This window comes from Micromys minutus, assembly GCF_963924665.1.
Source record: "Micromys minutus genome assembly, chromosome: 25".
NCBI lineage: Eukaryota > Metazoa > Chordata > Mammalia > Rodentia > Muridae > Micromys > Micromys minutus.
Window position 1 is genome coordinate 14,533,099 of NC_137960.1, and position 18,887 is coordinate 14,551,985.

Genomic DNA, 18,887 nt, shown 5'->3' on the forward strand with positions numbered 1-18,887 from the left:
AAATTTCTAAGCATGTCTAGATAGGAATCCATGCCTCAAAAGGTTGGGTGGGGATTGGGACCTGCGTGCTGGCTGCTGCAAGCACTCTGGGACACACACACACACACACACAGACACACACACACACACACACACACACACACACACAAGAGTAGGTGGGGACTCACGCTTTACAGGGAGTGTCAGGAGCAGAGTCAGAACCCAGCCTCCTGTGGTTCCTCATTTACATTTTTATTACCCCTCCCTTCCACTGTATACCTACCTCAGCGTCATCTTCTCTTTTTCCCATTATGTGTTTTCATAGTCTGTGATTGTGAAAAGTGTTGAGCGCAATGCCTTAAATATGTATGAAGCAAGAAAGTGTCTCCTCGGACTCGAAAGCAGTGGGGTTTCCATAGCAACCAGTCTATCCCCAGCATCGTGCCCTGCCGGCCTGGCATGTCCCAGCCTGGATATCTTAGCTTCTGCAGGCCTCGGACTCACTGGACTAGGTATAAAGTTTATTATTACCACTGGGGAACTGCTTATCAGGTTCCCTGCCTTTCTCCCATTGTGCTGTGTCTCAATGCTATTTTCTCCTTTGAGCCCCAGGGCCCAGTGGAGAGCAACAGGAACCTGGACCTGATTTATCTGGTCTGAGTCCCCTCTCCCCTCGCCCTCCCCCCCCTCCCCCCCCATGTTAGCCTCCGTGGATTTGGGCTGCCCAGATTCCTCCTATGTTGGCATGAATAATCACAGCCTGGCTGCCTTTATTCTCCGTGCCTTGTGTGTGTTCTGCTGAATTAAGAAAGCCATCCAGATTGAAGGGAGCGGCTGACTGTGATGTACGTTTGAGCTCTGCTCTCTTGCTTCCGCTGTGCTGCCTGCCCTCCCTAGAGACAAAGACTATCCAGTTTGTTCCAAAAGGGGGGGGGGGAGTTATTGCAAATCTAGAGGGCAGCAAGAGAAGGGGAGGGGAGAGTCCCCGAACCTACCCCCCATCCATCCCCCACCCTACACCTAGATCTGATAAGCCCAAGGCCACCAAGGAGAGCAAACAGAGCTCAGACCAGTCACAGTGTTTAGGTTGGAAGGAAAGCACTGAAATAGCACCCTCATCTAGAGCACACATCCTCACAGGCTGGCCAAGGGCTGTTACCATTAGCCCAGGCTTACCTTTTTTTTTTTTCTTCCATTTTCCCAGATGCCTTCGTATAAAAAGGGAGCACAGTAGGCCAGCAAGTCTTTCTAATTTTTGTTTTCCCTTCTTCTGGCTTGAAAATACCTAGTAGGATGGCTGGTGTTAGAACTCACTGGTAGGATGTAGGTCCACTCCCCAACACTGAAAGAAGTAATATGTGTAGAAATCATTTGGGCTCCAGACCGCCATAGTCAAATACTACTGTGGAAATGCAGGATCTTCCTCAGCCAAAACTGTCTCTTCTACACAGACCTGAATAGCCACAGCAACACAGTAGTGCTGTGGACCAGGGCATGCTGGTGAACTGAGAACAGTTCTGAATCTGCGGGTTGTAGCCTCTTTGGGGGGGATGAATGGCCCTTTTGCAGGGGTCACCTATCAGACATCCTGCATGACAGATAGTTAAGCAAGATTCAGAACAGCAGCAAAATTACAGCTGTGGAGTGGCAGGCTTATGGTTGGGGAGGTTACCACAAAACGAAGAACTGTTAAAGGGTGTGCCATTAGGAAGGGTGAGAACCACTGCCTTGGAGCCAGTTTTCTTATGTCCTAGTTGAGAAAGTGGTTGGAGAGGCTGAGTCCCTGAGCAGAGGAGAGGTTTTTTTTTTGGCCACCCATCTCCTATAATGCTGACCACTGGGCACTTCCGGAATCACATAAAAATGAACATTTTCTTTCAGATTCCCAAATTCCCACATGAGAGAGAATCTCTCTAATTAAATCAAGCACTAGGATACTTGAGACGAAATCCAAAGCCAGCACAATCCCTGGGCAAGTTTCAGTCATTGGATCAGAGCCCAAGGAAGTCAGAGTGTGTTCAGACATGCATAGAACCATCTGGTCTAGCATCCTCTCTACTAAGTATCAGCCAGTCTGTCTACCGCAGGAAATGTGCTCCTGGGCTCTGCCAGGTGTGAAAGCTTGGAAGCGGTTCTGTTGGGAAGCTGATAGCGAGTGTGTCAGTTAGAGAAATTAAAACAAACAAACAAACTAACTAACAAAAAACAAGCTTCCGGTTGAGCAGAGGTTTGTCTGTCCTTAGTTGTCAGCAGGCTTGCATCTAGTAATTCTCAGTATGCCTGGCTGTCGCGCTGGATTGGGCACACCTGTCTTTCCATTCTTACGACATCTCGTGTCCACTTGAGAATGAGCAGATTCCGTTGTGGGAGTTGTGAAAAGAGACATTTCACATGAAATATCTGAAATAGCATTAAAAATGAAAACAACTTCTCACCCGCATTTAACAGATTAGAGAGTATCAGATTCTATTGGTGCTGATTCCAAAAGACAATCTGAATGGCGTCCCTGTTTCCAAATCTTAACTTCGGCGCACTGACTTGACTCTCATCCCTTACAGGTCTATTGGGGCCCACCACATTGTCGCTCAACACGTCAACCACCCCAAACTCACTCCTGAATGCTCTCAACAGTTCTGTCAGTCCTTTGCAAAGTTCAAGTTCTGGTACCCCAAGCCCTACATTGTGGGCACCCTCAATCACTAACACGGCAAGTGCCACAGGTTAGTGTCCCTTAAGCGTAATCAAGAAGTGAGAATTCATCCATACTGCCTGGTTGGTGTTTTTTTTTTTTTTTTTTTTTGGATTTTATTTTTTCACTTGAAAAAAAATCGCTGTTTAAAGAGAACATCCTCTAGCCCAAAGGAAAACTCCCCTGCTGTGTAAATTAGTTAAAATGAAGCTCAGAAAAGCCAAGAGCTTTTTAAGCAAATGGAACATCCTCTGCCTGCAAGGGTGATCAGCAGATTAGGAAAAGCAGCTAGATGCTCAGGGAATATTGGCCAAGGCACAGGAAGGTTCCAAGTGAACCCTGGGAACCCAGCTTCCTAGAGGAGCTAGTTCAAAGTCACATGACCAGGCTCAGCCTCTCTGCAGTCTGGGAGGGGCCTAGAATAATAGACTTATCTCATCTTAACATTGTTTCAGTTAAAGAAATCATGTTATTTATTTGTGTGTGTAGAGGTCAAAGGGTGTCCCTGGTATCAGACATCAGACTTAGAAGCAAGAGCCCTTAACCACGCCCAGAGGCTATCTAATAAAGCCTCTGTCCACCGTTTCTATAGTAATGTTAAGGCTATTTACAGAGATGTCAAATTATTCTGAATTCACAGGGGAAAAACGTTTCTTGTTATCAACCGTAACAGTTGCTTCTAGGCTGGTACCCTCTAACACCTGTCTTCATGAACCATTTCAGGTTTTTCTACCATACCACACCTTATGATCCCATCTACTACCCAGGCCACATTAACCAATATCCTGCTGTCTGGAGTGCCCACGTACGGGCACACAGCCCCGTCTCCGCCACCCGGCTTGACTCCTGTTGATGTCCACATCAACAGCATGCAGACAGAAGGCAAAAACATCTCTGCATCTATAAATGGACATGTGCAGGTAACAAACTCTCGTGAGATTCAGGGGGTGAAGGGTGGGGGAGAAGGGTCTGCAGTTTTGGCTAGAGAGAGAGAGAGAGAGAGAGAGAGAGAGAGAGAGAGAGAAAGAGAGAAAGGTACTTGAAACTTGTTTCAGCGTTCGCTGAACTCCCTCAGTTGTATTTTTATTTTATTTATGACTTCAGCCTCCAAACATGAAATACGGTCCGCTGTCCACTTCATCACTTGGGGAAAAAGTGCTGAGTTCTAATCATGGCGATCCATCCATGCAGACAGCTGGGCCAGAACAGGCTTCTCCTAAATCAAACTCGGTGGAAGGTAAGGAATTGGGACTTTCCTCCTCAGACTGGCTTGCAGCTTGGGTTAAACCCTACCCCCAGCTCCCTGAGGCTGCAAGGATTCTGAGTTAGTTTCTACTCACCCATGACTGACTCCGCCCCCCTCCACCATGCAGAGTTAAGGTCTTGCATGAGATTCCAAAGAACAGGGTGAATGAGGAACCGAGGGGGCACTTTCCACAGAAATACCGCTGCTCCATCATTGTGTAGTGGGAAGATGTCATCTCAATGACTGTTTGCATAGAAGTTCACCCCCTAACAGTCTTGAAACTTGAATGGGACTGGGGGGCGTTGTTCACTAGAATAGCATGTGTCTAGCATGTGTAAGGCCCTGGGCTTCGTCCCTGGCACTGGGGAGGAAACAAAGGACTATCTTTGGAGTTGAGGTAGACGTGCATAAAGCCTGTGTAAACCTCCGCACTGGGATAGGGAAAGGGGAAAACAAGGAGAGGGAACAGAAGCCTAGAAAAGGAGGGCCTCGCTAATGTTTGAATGTAAAGATATATTTCCCCTAAGGAACTAATGTGTGTATGAATATGTATGTGTATACATGTACATCACATACATTACATATACATGAACATACACATCACATATACACAGACATCATTTACATATACATTACATATACATGTACATACACATAGACATCATTTACATATACATCATATACATTACATATACATGTACATACACATTACATATACACAGACATCATTTACATATACATCATATACATATACATCACATATACTTGTACGTTACATATATATCCATTATTTCAAATAATCTTCAGGAAATACTAGGGTGTGTCCTCTTTGTGGCCAAAGGCGTCGCCAGGACTCTGAAGAATTTGCTCTCTACAGAGACAGGATTTTATTTTTCTTTATGGCATCTCTATATTTTGCCCCTCCCTCCCCCAACCCCGCCCCCCATCCTCCAGGCTGCAATGACGCCTTTGTTGAAGTGGGCATGCCTCGAAGTCCTTCCCATTCCGGAAATGCTGGCGACTTGAAGCAGATGCTGGGTCCCTCCAAGGTCTCCTGTGCCAAGAGGCAGACGGTTGAGCTGCTGCAGGGCACGAAGAACTCGCACCTCCAGTATGTATGCTGATTCTGCTGGCTCCCTGGTTAGGACCCTCAGTCGAGTCAGACTGGAGCTCCTCAGAGGCTTTGCAATCCCCTCACAATCATCTTTCCAAAACTCAAGGAACAACCCATGTTCTCACCTTTGCCCATCTTTATAAGCTCCGCCCTCCTCGCCGCCACTCCCCGCTCCCCCCCCCCCCAGCTTCCATGTGGGGTTTTTTTTTTTATCCCTGCGACTTAGCAACCAGTACAGGCAATGTTTAGCCTCTGGCTTTTGCGTTAGAAGTTTTCTTGCCGAGAATCCACTTTAGCTGGCGTTGAGGTGGATCCTTAAACCGCAGCCTCCTCCTCTCCAGTGCAGGTAGCCGCAGACTTGTAAACCTTTGGACCAGTGCTGAGTGTTCTTAGCTAGAAGTGTCCTGCGCACAGCAGTTTCCACTATGCTATCCTGAGATTGCCATGTTTGTTTGTTTACTAATTCTGTCCTCTTACAGAGGAAAGGGTCCCCCACTTGCCGACTACTCCATTCCCTCTTCTGTCTTCTTAGCTGTGAGGTTGTCTCTAAGAAGTGTCTTTATGCAAACATTAACATAGAGATTTTTACTCTGCTTTGATTTCATTAAAACAAACAAACAAAAACCAAACTCATCCCACACAGTTCTGCCTTACCGTGTTCATTGGTTTCCCACACCCTATTTGTCTACTCTGGGTCCTGATTCCTCCACAAGGCTATTCTTCAGCATATATTCCAGAAGTGATCAGCTTCCTGCTGCCTCTTGGATCCCTTAAAGCCGGTGCCCGCCATTTTGGTTTCCCTGCCTCCTGAATCTTTTCCTTTTCTCTCACCTAGATGGAGCCCGGGGTCTCCTGCCCTGGCTCCTTGCTCTTTCTCTCACCAGTGTGACCTGCCCTTTCTTTAGCTCTGATTCTCTTTAAAGCTGGACCTGGCTTAAACAGTCCTAGTGATTTGATCCTGGACCCCTTCCTTTGCATTTTGCCCCCTTTCTCCCCCCAGTTGCTGCTGTTCTGGCCTTTGGTCCTAGGGAACTTGAAAAGCTCCTTCATTTCCAGGTCACATGTCCCTGAGACACCACTGTCAACATCTGTCAGCTTATTGCTCATGCCTTGTCTTCTGACACAGGTACAGAACAGGTGATAGGTTATAATTGAACAAATCAGCCCATTTTCTTTCTTTCTTTCTTTCTTTCTTTCTGTGTCACATGTGCACCCCACATGTGCACTATCTGTCATGCCTACCTTCATGCTTACTTGGGCTGTGCTCAAATTTGACATACATCCTTGGGGTCTGGTTGATGTACAAACAGCAGAAGTCTTATCTGTGTAGCTCCTCCCATCCCCCCCCCCCCCCCCGTACCAAGCAGAATACTGTGTGCACCGCCTTCATATTACAAAGCAGTTTTAACCTGTAATTTGAGACCCAGAGTCACCCTAGAGCGGTGTCTCGGTGTTGCTGTGCCATAGCATTGCTTGGTGGCCCGAATGACACACTCATTGAACACACAGGAATCGTGTGGCCTTGCCAATATGTGAGGTGAACAGTGAATTCCCAACTCTCTTTCACAGCAGCACGGACAGATTACTCTCAGACCCCGAACTGGGTGCCACAGAAAGTCCTCTTGCTGACAAGAAGGCTCCCGGGAGCGAGCGTGCAGCCGAGAGGGCAGCAGCTGCCCAGCAGAATTCGGAAAGGGCCCGCCTGGCCTCGCAGCCTCCGTATGTCCACATGCAGGTAATGTAGGTGCAAGAACAGTCTTCCGAGGGCAGGGCGCTGGGTGTGTCCGTGATCTGTGAAGAAGCTAGCCTGACCCCCTGTATCCTGGTCAGTGTGAAGCTCAGATAATGCAGGAGTCCAGATTGGTTTTGCTGTGAGCATTAAGAATGAAATGAAGGATTTAGATGAAAGAAAAGCGATTCTTCATACTAGCGATTGGTGTTGCTATACCTGATGCAAACGAGGCTCACCGGTTACGTGAAGCATCAGAGACATGTAAGAGACGGTGTTTCTCCTGGATAAGTAGATCCGATTTTCTTCTGTAGTCTTGGAAATAGAGTAAACTTCATGCTGGTTCCAAAAAAGTTACGAAAAGAGCCAATGTGGAATTTGAGTTCTGTGGAAGACAACGGAGTGGTTTAAATGTCCATGGCGACTTCAGACGGCTTCCTCAGCCAGCCCTGCTGTATCACCATGTTCATAGCGTGACTCAGAGCCGCTTACTAAGCAGGAGATTTTGTATCTCGGCTCCGTGTAGATCATGTGTGAGCGGCAAAGATTTAGGGCTTCTGGGCGGGTAACACACACAAACCTTTTGCTTTCTGCACTGGCATTACTCGGGGAAGGAGGCATTACCAGCATCACCTGCCTTGTAATGAATTCTCTCTCTTCATCCCTGCATCTTTATCCCTGCCACCTCTAAAGCCTTCACAAAACCTCAGAAGTAAAAACAAAGAACCAACCTGCTGTGTTAATTCATTGAATTAAGCAATGCTACTTTCATTCAAGTGTGAATGAAACCAACTGGTCGGGGGTTTTTTTTTTTTTTTTTTTTTTTTTTTCTCCCTCTTCTTTGTTTTTAATACTTTGCATTTGAACATTTGCATGACTCCTGAGGTGGGTAGAATCTTAAGCTTTGTTAAACAAAACAAAACCAAACAAAACCTGTTCCCTTTATGACACCTGTGCCCTCTCGTGGTTGCTGTCTTCTTTGCTATCATATTTGGGTCCCCATGAGTAAGTTCTGTGGTCCTTTCTTGTTGGTTGGATGCCAGTATTCTCATGGTAACTCTTAAACTAGATGTGTTTATGCCATTAGTGGAAATCTGGCTCCAAATGTACCAGGAAATCTGTGAGTGTCGCTGGTGAGCTCTGGCACCGAGACACACTGAAGACACACTGGCCTCCTTTAATGGTGGAAGACAGTGGACATCTCTCCATCATCCTAGAGTAACTGGTCTCTCTAGCTTGAGACTGTAGATTGTTTAGGCTCTAGATGAGCTCTGTACATTGTACTCTTTAGGTTCTTGATGAGTTCTGATACATTGTATCCTTCATAGAGCTTAGCACTCTTTAGGTTCTACATGAGTTCTGATACATTGTATCCTTCACAGAGCTCAATACAGTCTTTTAAGTAGTAGTTCCTCCCTGTTTTCCCACACCTTGTCCCTAAGAATTAAACTTGATTTTTAATTTGCAGTTCAATTTTAAGTTGCCCCCCCCCCCCGAATGTCTTAAAACAATGTCATTTAAAACCCAGGCTCTCCAAGGTATCACCATACTCATCTTGCCTAAGGTTATTCTTAGCCCCTTGCGCCCTCTTAAGTGTTCTGTTCCGGACTCTGATTCCCTGGGAACCTTCTATATGCTGGTACAGCCTTCTGGGAAACAAGCCAGTAGGTTCTTGATCTTCATGGTAGATCTTTAAATCTTTATCTGTTCTCTAGGCTGGGGAGGTGGGAATGGGTTAGCATCTGGGATGTAGTTATGCAGGCATAGCTTTTTTCAGAAAGGCCTGTCCTGGTTTCTGCCTCGTTAGCCATTCAGTGTTCTTAGTCTGAACACATGGTCCTCCTGTCTATACATTATCAGGGTATGTAGGTTTAATCTTACTCCATTATTAGTATCCAGTACTAGATGATGGCAATTATCTAACTTCAGAAGCCAAAGCAGCATAGTTGATAACTTCTTGTGTGATAATAGTGTCATCCGGTAACATCGTCCTTACCTACTTAAGAAGGATCCTGAGACAGAATCAACCGATGCTTACGGCCATTTTGTGACATATTCCTTTGATGCTTGTGTGCAACTATTAGGCTCTTCATTATGCACACAGTTGTCCTGATGTACAAGATACTCTTAATAAATGACAGTTACTTTAACTGTGTAGGAGAACTCCCCCCTCTTGCCACTGACTTCAAGTTAAATAAAAGTGGTAGCTTGTTTCAGTGGGTTTTGAAGGAACATTTAAGTTCATCACACTTGGCATGGTAGGCTTGTGGTCCTATGATGCAGAGCTTAGCTAATGGTTCAAGCAGAGTCAGGAGTTATTGGTAGGATGCTTGGGAAGACGGTGACAAAGCCATCTCTTTTCTCTGTATTTCTTTTTCAGGCATTTGATTATGAGCAGAAAAAACTATTAGCCACCAAAGGTAAGTGACTAAGGAGTGTTTCCTACCTCCATCTTTCAGTATTCCTCCATTTTAAAGCTCTCCCAGTGATTTGGGAAAAAACAAAAACAAAAACAAAACCAAACAAACAAACAAACAAAAAAAACCCGAAAAACAAAAAACGGGTGCTTATAAAAAGAAGCCCAAAATATTTGAGTTCATGATGCATGGAGTCTGTTGAAATAAAATGTATCTTGTGAGATACATGAGCATAATTAAGGAGTCCTGCAGCCTTTCCACATTTATTTTTCATTGGATAAAATGTTTTATTCTTAAGCATTTCATGTTAAGAAATAATACTGAGCTATAAGGTTTTTATTTATTGAAGAAACCTTGCTTCCCATCAGAATTCTACTAAATATACTCCATCTTTCTATTCTGTCTCCCAAAGCAATGTTAAAGAAGCCAGTGGTGACTGAGGTCCGAACCCCCACCAATACGTGGAGTGGCCTGGGGTTCTCCAAGTCCATGCCGGCAGAAACCATCAAGGAGCTGAGGAGAGCGAACCATGTGTCCTACAAGCCCACGATGACAACCGCCTATGAGGTACATAGGTATCTGCCTGCCCATCTTTTCCCAGAGCAGCTAGCTCGCTCCTGTCACTGGCTCTTTGTGGCCACAGGGACAGAATGGCTTGGCTCCCTCTCTGTTTCTGTGAACTTATGTGAAATGGAAGCCATCATAACATTGCAGACTTTTCTCTCCCTCCCAAGTTATTAATCTGTATGTTTGATGGAAATTTAAATTTGGGAGTAAGTTTTTGTTGGATGAAGGGTATCCCTACATGATAGAGTGGGGCTAAGATCAAGCAAAGAACAGCTGCAGTGCTTCATAAAAGCTCACAAAGAGTCCTTTTGTCCAAGAGTATCTCTATCAAGCCACCATAGGGGAAAAGGCAAGTATTCAATAAAAACATTTTCAAATCTGAGTTAACTTCAGTATGTTGAGATAGGCCAGGAGCGCAGCAGGAAGCATCTCAAGCAGCAGTCCCAATATTCTCATGTTTCCCAGATGTTGGCTACGCAGCTCCTCGGTGAGGCTGGAATCTGGCGCTCTTTGCGTGAGGAGGAAGGGCCTGAACTCCATCCTCCTGGCCAGGCTCCACGTGACTCTGAGCAGACCCTGTCCTTCTGAGAATGTCAGACTTTGGCCTTAGGGAGTGGGGGTCTGGCCAACTTGCACACAGACAAGCTGGATGACTGCAGATAGTGGGTGGGTAAGAACGATTAAACCAAGCCCCATCAGTCTTTGTCAACCCCGCTGGCTGCAAATGTGCTGGCTGTGGGCTTCAAAATTGTTAGTCTAATAGTAGCATTTACAGACAGAGTTCCTTTCTCAATCCATTTTCTTTGTAGTAAGATTGTTGACGGATACAAGGCAAAAGCAAATGCTTTTAATTTTTTTTCCTCCTTATCTCTCTTGAGCAAGCAAAGAGGAAAGCATTATTGAATAGTCCCCAGGGACTTACATTGTCATGGTTACAGTAGCCACCTGGCAGGCTATATTTAAGACTAAAGTAGTCTTCAGCAGCAGGAATATGGGGGACCATTATGTGGCACTTTGGGGCTGTAGGTGTCCACTTCCCCTTCAGGCCACTGGAGCTCTGAGAGGAAATAGCATCATCTTTTGTTAGCCGAGGAATCAAGCCAAAGCTGAGACTTGTCCCTACTCCCTGCAGTCAGTGGTCCGCCTCCCTTGCCTCTACTTGCCACAGAGCAGAGTGTGGCGTTGTTGGCCGCCATGCTGTAGGTTCTGAAATGAAACATTTAACATCAGATATGCCCTTCACTTCCCCTGCTTGGAGCCTGACATTATAGCAAGTTGGGAATTATGCATGATCTAGAGAGCTCAGGGGTAGAGCTCATAGGGGCTGGTCGATCCCACCCGTTGTGTGTATAGATTTGGTGAAACTTCCTTAGTCTCATCAACTTGCTTTTTCTTTGGAGTTGCGTTGTTGGGTTCCTAGTCATAAGAGGAAGCTGCTATTAGTTCTGCTGGAGAACTGTGTCTACAGGAAAGACCAGGCTTCTGAAGGATGTGATTGTCTTCCTCACTGGGGGAAGTAAATAATCACTCAAGCTCTTTGTGTCCAAAGTCATAGTTTCAGGGTGTTACTTGGACACATAAAATATTAGTGATAGTGATCTTGAATTAGTGAAGTGATTCACTTACTTCTTTGTGCTTTGTCTGGTGCATGTTCATGGATAAATTCATACAGCCCCCCTCCCCACAAACTTCTAGTTTGAAAAGAGGCTCCCAGAGTGGATGTGTCTTCCCCGAGACAGGCCAGTAAACGTGAGAGAAAGACTTGACCTCATTTCACAGAATGTACTAGAACATCTCCTTAATGAGTTAACTCAAGGAGTGCATAGGGAAAGATGACAGGCAAGTGATGTAGAGCTACGTGACATGGATGTGAGTGCACACACACACAGACACACACACACAGACAGACAGACAGACATAATTTGTAATCAGTTGGAAGAACCTTTTTTTGTCAAGCTCTCGTATGGTCATAGGGACAGAATGGCTTGGATGTGTTTTGGATATGAGCCACAGTTGATGCTAATGACCCGAGAAAACACTGCTGTAAGGGGCATTCAGTGCTGAAACACTAAGGATGATTTTTGGCCAAAACAAACATGGGACCTTAAGATTCCCTCCACTCTTGCACCTACCGATGGTCAGACAGACATTTTCTGGGGGTGAAAATGTACAGGGTCTCTGTCTAGTATCTGGATCTCTCCTGCGTCTGTTGTTTTTGACTGACTTGGGCTAACCTGCTCCACTTCCCTGACTGATGTCCGTCAGTCCACATGTGTAAGTAGTGGCAGTGAGACTGGAGCACGGGGAAGCTCCATGTCATCTGCCTCTTACCATTGCCTCTCTGAATGCCGAGAAAGGTAGACTCTGGCTTTCCAGAGTGACGGTCATTACTTGCCTCAGGACCGGGTCTTTCTTCATATATAGAGAGGGCCCATATGAACAGGACTGGGTTTTCTGCGGCAGCAGCTCCCTGGGCAGGCAAGCCTCTACTTTTCTCTGTAATAGGTCAAAAGAATTAAGAACAGGATGGATTGAGGCTGGCTTCCATGGATGAAGGCTGTGGGGAAGGAGCTAAGAAACAGTAGAGGACAGTTCCTATGGAGAAAGTAAAAGAGTGAGGGAGAAGAGATGGGTGGATGGATGGATGAATGGATATGTAGGTAGGGTAGATAGAGACAGATGAATGGATGGGAGGGTAGATGGATAGACACTGAGTGTCCAGGTGTGTGCCATGTTTAAATTGTAGAGTGTCTAGAAATGCTCTCGCTTTATTTTTTACTCTTATTATAAAGAAAAGAAAGGGAAAGTGGACAGTAGCGTATGAGTTTCAGCAGCCCTGACTGCTGCTGTCCCGGTGGCCGAGGGCTACCCAGCCCACTGTGTACCAGGTGCCTCAGCTTCCTACTGCAGGACGCTTGCTTGGCCCGAGAACGAGATACTTTGAGCTCTGTACTTCGAATTATTGAGAAGCTGGAGTTGAGCAATTCTTTAGTTTTTTGCACAGCTAAGTAATTACCCTGTCCTCCCTAAAAGTCCTTTAGATAAGAGGCAGGCACTTTCCATCTTTTCATTTCCTGCCTGCTTGGTGTTATATTGGATCATCAAACAAACACGATAGTTTTGAACTGAGCCTCAAAGGCATTTGGGATTTTTCCATTTTCTTTCTACTGTTGTCTACCCCTTAAGCGCACAGGGGTCACATATTCTCCAAAGCAAATCCAAGTACGAGTTGGGAACCACGGGAGGTTTTCAACTTCCCCAACACTAAGTAAGAAAGGGGGTCTGATAATGTTTAATCTCACAAACCTCAAGGTGCAGGTGAACTGCCCAGGGTATTTTAGATCTGCTAGTGGAAGAGCAGGAATCGCCCACCATCTTTGGAGATCTGTCATTTGAGTTGACTTGGATCAGTCTGCCAGGCGAGTGGTGAAGGACACTTGGATGTCAAACTGTAGAATGCTAGCAACTCCTCAGGGCTACAGCCTTTGCCAGAATTCAGTGGTTGTTGGCCCTTGCTATTCTGGATTTATCTTGGTTTAGGATATGAAAGATATTTTCACTGGAAAATCTATAGTGGTTTTGTTTTATGCTGCTGTTGTTTGTTTATTTGTTTTAATGTCTTAAAAGCCATAGTTTCCCTGTAGGGTTGTCCAAACCAGCAATGGCATCCCCGCTGATGCAGGAAATGGAATCTATGAGTGACTCAGCATCCCGGAGACCATCCTGTGGTGTACCACGTCATACACATTAGTGTGCTGTTTTAGACAGTGCTGCCTTCTGGTGGGAGAAAAACAATGTGAGCAAGAAGGAAGTGGGCAGTCAGATTCCTACTCCATACCCAGCAGAGGCTGCTTAGACCTTAGGAACCGATGACAGGCATGCCGGGAAATGGAGGTGACAAAATAGGGCCAGTGTCACAGGATATTGGGAAAGAGCATAGAGTTGGCATGATCATTCTAACATCAGAACTCATTGAGGAGATGTCAGAGCAGAAGGTGGGTGGGTAATTGGGTAGGTGGGTGGGTGATGGGGCATTGGAGATTAGGTTCCAGAAAGGCCAATCCTGGCACATACTCCATCCATGGTAGACTTTGTACAGCAGAGCTGTGAGAAACTAAGAAGCACCTCTGCCTCTGGCTAAGCACAGCAAAAGTTCAAGAATTTATGCAGAAGCATAGACTGTTTCTGATTTTTGGTGCTTTAATAAATACTAGCCTTGTTTTATGTGCTAGATTACAGAAGGAGGAGGCAGTAAGACTAGCAATGTAAACAGACACCATGACCACTACAAGTCTTAGAAAAGATAACATTTAATTGGGGCTGGCTTACAGGTTCTGAAGTTCAGTTCATTATCATCAAGGTGGGAATATGGCAGCATTCAGACAGGCCTGGTGCAGGAGGAGGAGCTGAGAGCTCTACATCTTTTTCTGAAGGCAAACAGAAGACTGGCTTCCAGGAAGCTAGGAGTAAGGTCTCTCCAAGCCCACCCCCAACAGTGAGACACTTCTCCAACAAGGCCACACCTCCTAATAATACCACTCCCTTGGCCAAGCATATTCAAATTCCCACACTCAACCACGACATTTTGAAACTATAAGGATTCTTTTCACTGGGGACTCTGTGAGCATCTGCAGAGTCAGGTCCCCTTGGCAAGGACCTTACTCCGTGAGCATTTGTCCTTGGTACCTTCCTGAGAGTTTGTGTGCCCCAGATGCTGACAAAAAAGGACTTCGCGTTGGTATCATTTTGCATTTATTTTATCCATTTCTCCCTCTCACTGTAAGAAGTCCACGTTGTTGAACTTTTCCTCCCCTGGCTTGGACTCTTTACAGGGCTCCTCATTGTCCCTCTCAAGGTCCAGCAGTCGTGAGCAACTGGCAAGTGGAAGCGAGTCAGACAACTGGAGGGACCGAAATGGAATAGGCCCCATGGGTCACAGCGAATTCTCGGCACCCATCGGCAGCCCCAAGCGCAAGCAGAACAAATCAAGTGAGCTTGCCTTTCCAGTTATGCTTTCAGGCGTCAGCCTAAAAGTCTTTCTCGAGGGGAATGAGGTGTAGGCAGCTCACTCCTGAGGTGTGAAGTGCTTGGTCTGAGTCATGTGGGAACTCTTTCCAAAGATTTCCTGGTTCCTTCCTGTGCAGGATGCTCAACTCCCTCCTCCCAGTGGGTTTTGTATCTGGCGTGTATTCTAGCGCTTGCCATCCTAAAATGCCGTCATTTACTGACATCACCTACCCCGCAGGGTTTGAGTTTTGTGAGTCACTGATACCTGGTGTCATGCATCAGGCCATGTCTCACACCCAGCAGGAGCACGTTTTCTAGATGTCTTTGGACGCAATAACACATGCCTGCACATATATGCCTCCGTATAGTGAGGAAGAGACAGGAACCTATGAAAGCAGTTAAGTAAGGTATGATCAAGTAGCACGTTGGACAACTGAAGAAAAGCTAGCTACTAAAGGCAAAACAGAGATTTTTTTTAACTTAAAATTTTAAATTTGGAATTTTGTATGAGTACCGTAACTACATCAGTTTTTTCCCCCTACCCTCCCGTGACTTCCTGACTCCCTCTCTCAGCAGCCATGGGTAGGTAGTCTATAACTCTTCAGCTAAGGGGTGGGACCTTGTGAGATTTCCCCAGTTGACATTGGCCGATCAACCAGTTTTTGTCATTATGCAGATCTTGTTTGGGCAAGATGGATTAACAGAAACAGAAAAATCACTCCAAATCATGGGCAGATAGGGCTGAGACTGAGTGGGGTGTTTTATCTATAAAAGCATCCACTCTTCTAGGTGGTAAAAACGGGTAACCAGGCCAAAAATGGCACAATGATCATGAAGTATGTTGGTTGATTAATGCCTGTTCAGTCAGGGTTCTTGCTGAACTGGGAATTCCAAGAACATAGCATAAACCATCTGAAGGTGTCACAGATGAGTACGGGGCCCTGTAGCCTGTCGTCATGGTTAATCAAGGTGGCTGTGTTGTCAGGTGTATCCAACTTGGAGACAAGCCGTGGTATTTACCAAGTCCAGATCAGAAACAGAGGTCAGGCCAACTCTTGGCCCCAGTGAACCATTTGTAGCTGGAGCCTCTGCCAGCTACCGTCTGATTCCCAAAACACCCACAGTGCAGTCAGCCCACAGGCAGGCTGCTGCGCCACGCAGGGCTTGGGATGTAGGTGTATTTGCCCTGTAGCCCAGTGTACATTGGCTTTGGGTTTTTCCTTTCCTTCAGCTAACATTAGATACTTACACCGACTCTACCAAGTTGTTGAACTAAAACGTTAGGTTAAGATGGGGGTGTGGGGATAATTAACGAACCTCAATTATCTTGTTTTCTCCAGGAAATTTTATGAGTGGGGGCAGGGCTAACACGAACCTACCAATGATCCACACCGAGTTCTGGGCCACCATAAACATTTCCCATTGGGGTCTCTATTTTCAAATATCTGTTTGAATTTTTAATGAATGTGTTTTACTCACCCAGATCTACAGAATATGTTATACCAGTCCAGCATTTTAATGCTCATAAGGAGCACGGGCTTGGCCACCTTTTCTTTATAACACTTACTCAAGTGTAAGTTTGGTAGCACCCCTTTGCCCTCCTGGAAGGTAGGCTCATCCGTAGGACAGCAATTTACATAATTATCCTGTTGTCAACCTGTGCCCACTCAAGGGCAGTGGTCACTGAGGGGATTCCAGGACATGGCTCTGCAGTACCTTTAAAGTACCTTTGGTGGCGGGGGAGGCTTCTGCCTTCCCTTGAGATGATGGTCCAAGGGTCTTATTTTAGATACTAGTTTGGGATCCCTTCACATTCCTCCCGTAGGAAAACACTTGTCGTCAGGACAGGAAACTTTTATGAATGACTGGCCTTTGAGATGTTGCAGAGAGCTGCTCGGTTTGCTTGGGAGGATATTACAGGTGATCCGAGAAACTCACGCAAAGCAGACCCTGAGGTTTCTCTGCTACAGAGCCCTGGCCTGGCCTGCATGGATCTGCCTGACCTGGAGTAGCATCGTCTCTCTCTTCAAACACAGGCAGGAGACGAGACCAGCATGGCCACACACCTCCTCTAAGACCCCCTGGAGTAGTGTGCTTGGGTGTCTGTGGTCCCTCCCTGGCCCAGATTGGTCTAGGAACCAACAACTATCAAATCACTGCAGAGCCAAGACACACTTCCATATGGCTCTGTCAGCATTCTTCCCAGGAAACACATTAGCTCTGTCGTGAAATCCAGACGCCTCGGCCTCACCGATGCAGATGGCACTCACTCAGGAGATGCCCAACTTGATGCCCAGATGCATTCTTCGAGGCAATGGAATGTGTGTGCTGTAGCGGCACACAGTTCCCCTGAGCGACAAGGCACAGGTTTGAGAGAAAGAGAGCCACCCTGCTCTCCAAAGGGAGCCTGGACCTGTGGCAACTTCCTGTTCCTTTACCATGCCGCAGAGTTCCCTCCCAGCTGTTCATTTGATTCCTGTCAAATCTGCTATTAAGGACAAAGGCTCAGGGAAAAGCGCAGCGCATGATTATTAAGGGCAGAGACATGGGCACTGACCTCCTTCCTCACGAGTGTAACCTCGGAATGGAAAGAGCCTCCGGATGGCGCCTCCTTGGTGAAAGGCTCATCCTGTCGTGACAGATTACCACACCTCCCCAGCCTGTGCTCAGCTGAATGATGAAATCTGAAATGCTTGCTGATTAAGACTCTTTAATTAAACTGTCTTCTCTGAGGCCCTGACCGCCTCTCCTTTACCTTCCAGGAGAACACTATCTAAGCAGCAGCAATTACATGGACTGCATCTCCTCGCTGACGGGAAGCAATGGCTGCAACCTGAACAGCTGCTTCAAAGGCTCTGACCTCCCTGAGCTTTTCAGCAAGCTGGGCCTAGGCAAATACACAGATGTCTTCCAGCAGCAAGAGGTAGGTCAGCCTGAAGTCTTCCTGGGCATCTTTGTTTGGGCTGTGGGTGTGTTGAAGGCCAGAAGGAAGCCGCTGGTTGACCCCTCAGGTTCAAGGCCTTAGCATTTTGTTCAAGCTCCTGAGGAACATGTGTTTTCATTTCTTACTTACTATAGCGTAGAGAAGTAGAAAGTGGGGTTTGCAGAAAAGCACCCCACGCATCCTTCATCATTTTAGCTGAGGGAGCGCACTGGGGTGTGGATGCAGGGGGATTGGGGTCACAGCTCCCGGGGTCAGCATGGAGCCTCATCATTCACATCTGCAGTCATAAGTCACATCATTGCCGGCTTTGAATGTTAGTAAAGGGGAAAACGGGATCTGAATCCACTGCCGTTATCTTTCTAGTCTGGCAGGCTCCTTTCAAAATAAGAGCCCTGGAGCTCTTTTCTCTTACACTCTGTTGCTGGGGCCACAGGACACAACTGTGCTATTAGACAGCAAATTACATAGCATTTTATTTTTGAGATAGTCTGCCGAGTTCGGGGACTGAGGACTTGGTTCTCATGCACAGTGGTATACAACACAATGGGAGATACCTTGTGTACACTTCGGATTCTTCCTGTGACAGAAAAGCTAACAAACATTCTGTCCCCTGGACAGATAGATCCATATCCTTGCCATCTTATCAAGTCACAAATGCGGTACAGTATTTGTAGTCTTTTGTTCTGAGCAAGGCTGCCAAGGGGCTCAGTCTGTCTTGGTTTTATCAAGTTGTGCGCTTGGTCTGTGTTGCAGCAAGTATTAAAAATGGGAAGGCTTATCTCTTTATTGGCACGCTGAGGACGCCACTCTAGTTTGGAGCCCTGGGCACGGACTCTGTCACTCGGTCCACAAGCCATACTCTGTGCACGGTTCCCTTCCCTCCACCCACCTACTGCCTCCATCCCAGGTGAAATCACCACCCTGGCATCTTCTTTCCTCCAGTGCCGGTCACAAACATCACTTCTGTTATAGACAGTGAACCACCATGTAGGATCTGGGAATTGAACCACGGTCTTTCGGAGGAGCAACCAGTGCTCTGAATTGCCGAGCCGTCTCTCCAGCCCGAGCCACCCATTTTCTAACATTTGGTACCACCACCACTGGTAGTAGGAAGTAGGCGGAGTGAACACACCAGTATAATAGTGGGTCGATTCCATGGTGGTAAAGAGACCCGTACTTACCAGAATGTATAGCT

General features: G+C 46.4%; 1 protein-coding gene across 3 annotated transcripts in view; it reads left to right on the plus strand.

Annotated features, from left to right (window-relative positions):
• Window positions 1-18,887, plus strand: part of BICC1 (BicC family RNA binding protein 1) — a 204,908-nt gene that overhangs the window by 178,617 nt on the left and 7,404 nt on the right. For 2 of the 3 annotated variants that reach the window (XM_080937539.1, XM_080937541.1), the window contains exons 10-19: window positions 305-491; window positions 2,538-2,699; window positions 3,392-3,588; window positions 3,773-3,905; window positions 4,869-5,025; window positions 6,598-6,763; window positions 9,138-9,177; window positions 9,587-9,741; window positions 14,574-14,730; window positions 17,511-17,671. In XM_080937539.1, coding sequence (XP_080793665.1) covers window positions 305-491; window positions 2,538-2,699; window positions 3,392-3,588; window positions 3,773-3,905; window positions 4,869-5,025; window positions 6,598-6,763; window positions 9,138-9,177; window positions 9,587-9,741; window positions 14,574-14,730; window positions 17,511-17,671 — 1,515 coding nt within the window. The remainder of the gene's footprint in view (window positions 1-304; window positions 492-2,537; window positions 2,700-3,391; window positions 3,589-3,772; window positions 3,906-4,868; window positions 5,026-6,597; window positions 6,764-9,137; window positions 9,178-9,586; window positions 9,742-14,573; window positions 14,731-17,510; window positions 17,672-18,887) is intronic. The other variant, XM_080937540.1, reaches the window with a different exon arrangement.